This window comes from Carlito syrichta, unplaced genomic scaffold, assembly GCF_000164805.1.
Source record: "Carlito syrichta isolate Samal-C Ts95f unplaced genomic scaffold, Tarsius_syrichta-2.0.1 Scaffold315650, whole genome shotgun sequence".
NCBI classification, from domain to species: domain Eukaryota; kingdom Metazoa; phylum Chordata; class Mammalia; order Primates; family Tarsiidae; genus Carlito; species Carlito syrichta.
In genome coordinates, this window is record NW_007259746.1 from 345645 (window position 1) to 353691 (window position 8047).

Consider the following 8047-nt stretch of genomic DNA (forward strand, 5'->3'; position numbering starts at 1 on the left):
GAACCCGCGGTCTCAGGCAGTCCACTCACCTCAGCCTCCCAAAGGTGCAGGATTACAGGCTGAGCCACTGAGCCCGTTGATAGTGACATTTTTCTCCTGCCCTTTGATGTGTCCTGAGCTGCAGGCCCCGGTGGACTTGCATACAGTGCAGACATTCAGGTTCTTGTTGAGGGGTCAGTCCTGCCTGTCTGGCCCCTTTCCGGGAGGCTTCTTGCATCCACAGCCACCCATCTCTGAGACTGCTGGGCTTCCCTCCCTCCCGAAGCCTTTCCTGAGTCCTAGTCAGTTGTATAGTGTCTCTGAAGCCGTCTCTGCTTTCTCTTGGCTGAGATGGCTGAGGCCTGCCTGAGAGTTCCTGGCAGCAGACAGGTGCCCACCATGTCAGACTGAGCTAGCATGGCTTCCCTCTGGTCTTGGGGTCCTCGAGCGGGTGAGGGGAGGAGCCTGGCTTTAGTGGTGGGTCAGCCATCATGCTGGGTCCCCTTCTCTGTTTGGAAAGGGAGATAAATGTTCTGACAGTGGAGGCCGCTGTCTCCTGTTACAGATGACCTGATGGGGGCTGCTCTGATCCCTGCGTCCCCAGAGGCCTGGGCCCCTTATCCCCTGTACACCACGGAGCTAACCCCAGCCATCTCCCATGCTGCATTCACCTATCCGGCCACCACTGCTGCTGCCGCCGCTGCCCTCCATGCTCAGGTAAGTCCCTGTGGGGAGGGAAGGGAGAGTCAAGGAGAGCTCTGAGCTTGTCAGACTGCTGTACCTGCCTGGCTGCTGCACTGCTTCTGTCCCCCAGAGTTGCCATTGAACTGCTGTCTTCCTCGACAGTTTGGAAGCCCCAGCCCCAGGGACTGTGTGCTTGGGTTTGGGCTCTCAGAGCCAGAAACAGAAGATAAGCTATGAGTTCCCATAGAGGCTGCAGAGCAGGACATGGGGTCTGCCCACCCCTAAGCACCCCTGGCACCCCTGTGTCCTCCTGTGGTGACAGGGACCACAGTGATTCGAGTCCCAACCTGGGTGTAGTTTCTGGAACCAGCCCACCTGCCTCTACCCTTTCTTTTTTGTTTTTTGTTTTGTTTTGTTTTTTGAGTCGGGGTTTTGCTCTGTTGCCCAGACTGGAGTGCAGTGGCACGGTCACAACCTTGACTTCCTGGGCTCAGGCGATCCTGCCACCTCAGCCTCTGAGTAGCTGGGACTGCAGGTGCACACCACCAGGCCCAGCCCCTTGTCCCGTCTTAATGAACATTGCACTTTTGAAGATTGCTGTGCCTCGATATTCACTCACCTGGAAAGTGGGACCAGTAGTCTTTCTTAGGGCTGTTGGGGCAATGAAGTGTTCAGATGTGTGCAGTGACATGTGAGTGCCAGAACTGTGCCTGGAACATCCCAGGAGCTCGTTGGTGCTCTTGCTTCTGTGAAGACTGGGCACTGTCCACTGGGAGCTGGCCCTGGGGCAGCAGAGTGGGAGCAGGCACTTCTAGGGGGCAGCTGGGGAGGGTTAGAGCTGGGCCAGGAGGGCTGAATGCGGGGCCAGGTGTGTGAGGGGCAGGCAGGGGTCAGACTCTGGCCCAGTGCAGGCTCCTGGAGCACAGCTCAGGGGAGGCCTTGTCCAACTGTGTGGGAGAGGGATGTGCCTCACAGTGCAATGACAGGGTGCCACCAGGCAGCCCCAGGAGGAAGTCCAAGAGAGGTCTTGAGAGTGGCCCCTCAGCTTCTGATCAGCCAAGCGACCGAGGGCTGAGCCTTGGGAAGAGTGACCCTGACTGGGTCACTCTTGTTTTTTTTTTTTTGAGTTGGAGTCTCACTCTGTTGCCCAGACTGGAGTGCAGTAGCCGCTTCCGCAGCCTCGACCTGCTGGGCTCTGGCGATCCTTCCGCCTCAGCCTTCCAAGTAGCCGGAACTACAGGTGCACACTACCACACTCAGCTAATTTTTGACTTATTGTAGAGACAAGGTCTCGCCAAGTTGCCCGGGCTGGTCTCGAACCCACAGGCTCTGGCAATCCACTTGCCTCGGCCTCCCCAAGTGCTGGGACTACAGGCTGAGCAACTGAACCTGGCCTGTGCTGTATTTTGAGAGGCAGAGAATCAAGGTTGCTGGGTCCAGGTGGCGAGAGGAAGGGGAGGGGATGAGGAGGGAAAGGAGAAGAGAAGCCAGGAAGGGAGGGGATGTAGCACCCAGAAGCTGGAGGTGGGAGAGTTTGAATGCTCTGCCCCAGAGCAAAGGGCACATCCATTTTCAGGCCCTTTGAGGGGCTTGGTGACATCAAGTTCAGATTCTGGGCTACAACCTTAGCAAGCTGTTTTCCCCGGCAGGGGAACGATCCCTGGTCACCACAGCTTGGACTTGCACTGAGGGCAGAATTGAGGTTAATCTTGGTGCTCTTTCCAGCTGAGCACCACAGATAGCTTGAAAACTGATCAGATAAGGAAGACTGTAGGGACCTTTCCCTGGAGTGAAATGTTTGGGTGTTTACTGTAAACCAGAGTCTGTGGCTGGAATGGAGCAAGAGCAGGAAGGCTGTCCAGTCTGCCCTGATGTGGGCCGGTCCTTGGTGCGCTGGAGCAGGCGGGCAGGCCTGGTTTAACTGCAGGGCCCTGCAAGGCACTGGGCGGAATCACAGGCTCCCGCCTTGCTGGGCGTCTTGCCTCTGATCCGAGCTTTGCCACCAATTAGCGATGTGATCTTCACCTCTGGGCCTCCGTGTCCTCATCTGTAAAATGAGAGGGTTAGATCGGATCAGGTGGAGAGGTTCTACCCCATACTCTCTGAGACACCAGGCCTTGGCAGAGGTTGGAAGCCAGGGACAGTGAGTTTCTCAAGTGAATCCAGGAAGGCCCCTCAGCCCGCTGGCTGGGGGTGGTGCACTGCCACTCAGCCCTGAGCTCCATACAGCGGGGCTGTGGGCCTCCCATTGTCTTCTTCCAGTTTTCTCCCAGCTGTCCAACTCCATTCCAAATCCTGATCCTGTCTCTTAACACGTGTGCGATGATGGGCAAATTCCTTAACCTTTCTGTGTCGCTGTAAAATGGTGATAAGGAACCCACTTAGTCCGGGCGCGGTACTCAGGCCTGTAATCCCAGCACTTTGGGAGCCCAGGGGTTTGGGACCCATCTGGGCAACATGGCGAGACCTCATCTCTACAATAAGTAAAAAAATTAACCAGGTGTGGTGGTGTGTGCCTGTGTTTCCAGCTACTTTGGAAGGCTGAGGTGGAAGGATAGCCTGAGCCCAGCAGGTTGAGGATGCAGTGGCCATGAGTGTGTCATTGCACTCCAGCCCAGGCAACAGAGTAAGACTCTGCCCAAAAAAAAGAATACCCACTCGATAGGGTTGTTGATAGCAGTGAGGAAGTGCTTCTTTAGTGCAGATGGTCATGATTGTCTGGGCCCCACTCAGGTCCTGTCTGAGGCTAGAGGCCTCATAGTGCCTGAGTTCCTGCCTTCTGGCCTTTCTGGGTGAGGACAGGGCTGGAGGCCACCTCAGAGGAGAGTGGCATTTTTCAGGAGACAGGCTAATGGTGAGAGATTGGATCAGATAGTCCTTAGTTTTGCCCTTGTCTCCGGTTCTCTGGACATCCATTTTCTTGACAGTAAAATGGCGGTCAGGCCAAGTGCAGTAATAGGCACAGAGTGTCTTCCACATTATGACATTTTGTCTTTTCCTTCCTGGACCCTCCTTCTTCCCCCCTGACGGTGCTGCCTCAGAAACAGAGGCTAAAGGCGTCTACATGAAGGAGGTGGACACTGTTGCTCTTGAGCGGACTGTTCTGAATCCAGAGGACCAGTAGAGAGCCTGTGCTTGGAGGCAAGGAGGTGGCTTCAGGGAGTGATGACAGCTGAAGGACAACAGGGGATAGGAACTGGCACCTCCTTTCTCTGCCCTAACCGCATGCCCTTTGTCCATAGTCCAGCCTGAGCCCCGGCCTCCACATGGGGTGCAAGCCATGGGGTGCAAGCAGGGCCTGGGGCCCGCAGTCACATGGTGTCTCGCACAAGCGAGCCTCTTGATAGACTCTTGCCCCTGAAGAGAGTGAGGCACAGAAGCCAGTGGAGACGGCGGGGACACAGTGGAGTTTAGCACAGAAGGATGGGTGACCCAAACACATGGATTCTCTATGTCCTCCTGCATCCCAGCATGCTCCCAAACTGAATTTCACTTTCCATTCCCATCAAAGACGCAGAGACTGGCGTCTTTGATGACTCTTTTTCCCTTTTTTAAAAAAAATTTTCCAATTTCTTTTTAAATTTTTTGAGGCAGAATCTCACTCTGTCCAGGCTGGAGAGCAGTGACAAGATCATGGCCACCACAGCCTCAACTTGCAGGACTCAGGTGATCCTTCCACCTCAGCCTCCTGAGTAGCTGGAACCACAGGCACCTGCTAACATGCACAGCTAATTTTTTGATTTGTTGTAGAGACAAGGTCTTGCCAGTTTGCCCAGGCTGGTCTCAAACCCCTAGGCTCAGGCGGTCTTCTCACCTCCGCCTCCCAAAGTGCTGAGATTACAGGCGTGAGCCACCATGCCACGTGATATGAGTGCTTTACAAAAATTATTATACTTTTTTTTTTAGTTAGAGTCTCACTCCACCCAGGGCTGGAGTGCAGTGGCACGCACACTCACAGCCACCGCAGCATCGACCTTCTGGGTTCCAGCGATCCTTCCGCCTCAGCCTTTTGCATATCTGGAACTACAGACGCGCACCAGCCCGCCTGTTTTTTATTTTATTGTAGAGACGAGGTCTTGCCAGGTTGCCTGAGCTGGTGTCGAACCCGCGGGCTCAGGCAATCCACTCGCCTTGGCTTCCCAAAGTGCTGGGATTACAGGCTGAGCCACTGAGCCTGACTTTTTTTTTTTTTAAGTCAAAGTCTCACTCTGTCACCCAGGCTGGAGTGCAGTAGCACATTCACGGCCACCACATCTTCGGTCTGCTGGGTTTTTTTGTTTGTTTGTTTGTTTTTGGTTTTTTTTGAGTTGGAGTCCCATTCTGTTGCCCCAACTGGAGTGCAGTGGCCACTCCCGGCCACTGCAGCCTCGACCTGCTGGGTTCCGGCGATCCTTCCATCTCAGCCTTCCAAGTAGCTGGAACCACAGGCATGCGCCACCACACCCAGCTAATTTTTTTATTTATTGTAGAGATGAGGTCTCACCATGTTGCTCAGGCTGGTCTTGAACCCCTGAGTCAGGCAATTCTCTCACCCCCATCTCCCAAAGTACTGGGATTATAGGCATGTGCCATGGTGCCCAGCTGATATTTTATCTTTCTAAAACTTAAATACCACCCGGCATGGTGGCTCACACCTACAATCCCAACATTTTGGGAGGCCAAGGTTAGAGAATTGTCTGAGCACACGGGTTCGCGACCAGCCTGGACAACTTGGTGAGACCTCATCTCTACAATAAAAATAAAAAAGTTAGTCGAGTGTGGTGGTACAAGCCTGTGGTTTCAGCTACTTGGGAGGCTGAGGCAGAAGGATCACCTGAGCCCAGCAGGTTGAGGCTGTGGTGTCCATGAGCATGCCACTGCACTCCAGCCTGGGTGACAGAGTGAGACTAACCAAAAAAGCTTAAACATTGGGACTTTTTTTTGAGTCAGGTCTCATTCTACTACCAAGACTGGAATGTGGTGGCATGATCACAGCTCACTGCAGTCTTTTTTTTTTTTTTTTTTGAGTTGGAGTCTCATCTGTCACCCAGACTGGAGTGCAGTGGCCGCTCCCAAAATAAAAAATAAAAAATAAAAAAACGTCAGTAAGTATAGATCTATGTTTTGGATCCCTGGCAAGTACCCCCTTGTACCATGTGTCCAGCTCTCTGTAGATGGTAAGCTAGCTTGTTTGCAACACAGTTTTTTTGCTGCTGATGGGCTATTTGCAGTGGATGTCCTCGTTCACACTTCATTGGGCATCTCTCCTGTTTTGTTTTCCTTGCGATAAATTCCTAGATCTACTACAAGGCCAGCGTGCAGACTTGCCAATCTGGGAGAAGTATTGTTTTAACTGACTTTCTGAGTGAGGGTCTATGTTTATTGGCTGTTCCTATTTTCTTCTGCAGATTCATTCCCTGACCTGCTTCCTGGGACAGCTTTCGTTAGCCTGTCCTAAGATCTTGGGGAGGGCTGAGTTGGTGTCCTTCCCCTGGGTTGTGAAGCCGCCCTCTTGGAGCCTGGGTGTCGCAGCCTGTGGGGTGGCCTCAGGAGCTGCCACCCTGCTGTGGATGCTGGAAGCCTGGAAAAGCCCCTGGCTGCTGGCTCCCCCATCATGCTGGCCCTGCCCCCTGGGCCTGTGGCTTTCCTGTTTCGAGTGGGGTGGAAGGAAGAGATCATGAAGGGGTTGTGGGGCTTCTTGAGGACCCAGGCCACTGGCCTGTGCCAGGCACCTGAGGGAAATGGAAAAGCAGCCATTCTGAGGGTACGCTGCCTGCTTCCCATGGCTGCCCTGAGCCCCTAGATGGGAGCTTTCCTGATCTCCCCCCCAAGGCATCAGCTGCCTCGTCTCAGGTTGCTCTGGAGGTGCAGCACCTTTTGGGGAATGGGAGGGGGGTCTCGCAGATTCTCTGTGGGGCCTTGAGCAGTCATGCAAATCCTCAGCTTCCCTGGTAGTAGAAGAGGGCAAGCTGGAGGCTTCCTGAGTCCCTCCCACTCTGTCCGCCTGGCAGGACACTCAGCCAGTCAGCTCTTCCTTGCTGCGGGGCTGCTCCGGCGGGAGGCTGGTGAAGGGCAGTGGTCAGGGCCCACTTGGGGCTCCTGGGGCTGGACCAGGCCACAGGCTTCTCTAGCAGCGGCACTGCCGGTTTCCGAACCTGGCCCTCTCTTGCAAAACAGGTTCTAGTATCCAGCCAGGCTTCCAGCTGAGAGGGCATCCCACTGTTCGCCAAGGGCAAGACCGGCTTCCTCCTACACAACTGTCAGCCAGAAAGGGAAGAAACTGCTTCCAGATGTTTAAGAGGCAGAATAAGAAATACGGCGGTCTCTGAGGTTGGTCAGTTCAAAGGCCAGCAGAGGCTCCTGACTCTGCAGTGTGGGGCTCCGTTAAGTTAGTGCCAGCAGTCCAGGGTCAGCTGTGTCCTGGAGGCAGCAGTGCCCGTCCTCGGAGCCCAGGGAAGACCCTAGTACTGGCTAGGGAGCCTAGGACTGGTTCTGCTTTGCACCAGTATCTTGGGGTGACCAGTCTCGAACTTCCGGCTAAGCTCCTGGGAGGACGTGGCTGGAATTCTGCACTGAATGAACCATCACCTAGAATGTGGAGGGGCAGGGGAGTAGAGAGCATCTACATAACCTTCTCTCGCTTGAACTTACATCCTGCAGAGGGGCAGATCGGGTGGTGCTTTTCTATTTTCAGGGTGAAGAGACTGATGCTGAGAGGTGAGTAACTGGTCTGATATCTGCAGCCAGTCAGTGGCAGAAGCTGGACTCCAGCGGGGACACTGAAGGCTGTGTTTGCCGAGCTCCCTGTTGTGGGAAAGGACGACCCAGCTGGTTCCTGACGCTGGCTTCTCTTGCAGGTGCGCTGGTATCCTTCCTCTGACACCACCCAGCAAGGATGGAAGTTTCGCCAGTTCTGTTAGTTCCTCAGTAAGTGTTGGCCCCCCCAGCCTAGGACGAAGTGCCTTAGAGTCCGGCTCCCGCAGGGGTCTGAATCCTCCCTCTGCCATGTCCCAGGAGCTTGCTGGCGCTAGGCAGAGCGCGTTCACTGTGCCTCTGGCTGGGTTTCCCGCTCCCTCACCCGTGGCTACCTGCCATCCTCCCAGAGGGCCTGCCTCACACCTCTGCTCACCGCCCCCTCTCTCCCTCCCTCCAGGTCACCCGGGAGCTGGTTCTGGAACCTGCCAGAATGGGCGCCTTGAGCTCCCACCACCCAGGCAGCCTGCGCAGAGCTGCTACAGCCCTCCAGAGACTGTGAATCTGAAGCCTGACTCCGTGGACTGCTTCCTGTTTCCCTTCCCTCCTCCCCTGCACCCTGTTCTGTACCTCAAAGCCTTTCTCCAAGGCCTTCCAGGAGGACTTGGGGACTTTCTAGCTGGGGCACCCAGATCCAGCTTGGAGGCCTCGC

The 8047-nt window shown here is 55.0% G+C and overlaps 1 protein-coding gene across 1 annotated transcript in view; it reads left to right on the forward strand.

Annotated features, from left to right (window-relative positions):
• The window catches only part of RBPMS2 (RNA binding protein with multiple splicing 2), a 30446-nt gene extending 22784 nt beyond the window's left edge, over positions 1-7662 (forward strand). The window contains exons 5-6 of the mRNA XM_021706508.1: positions 545-696; positions 7500-7662. Coding sequence (XP_021562183.1) covers positions 545-696; positions 7500-7562 — 215 coding nt within the window. The 3' untranslated portion in view covers positions 7563-7662. The remainder of the gene's footprint in view (positions 1-544; positions 697-7499) is intronic.
• The last annotated feature ends 385 nt before the right edge of the window (positions 7663-8047 follow it).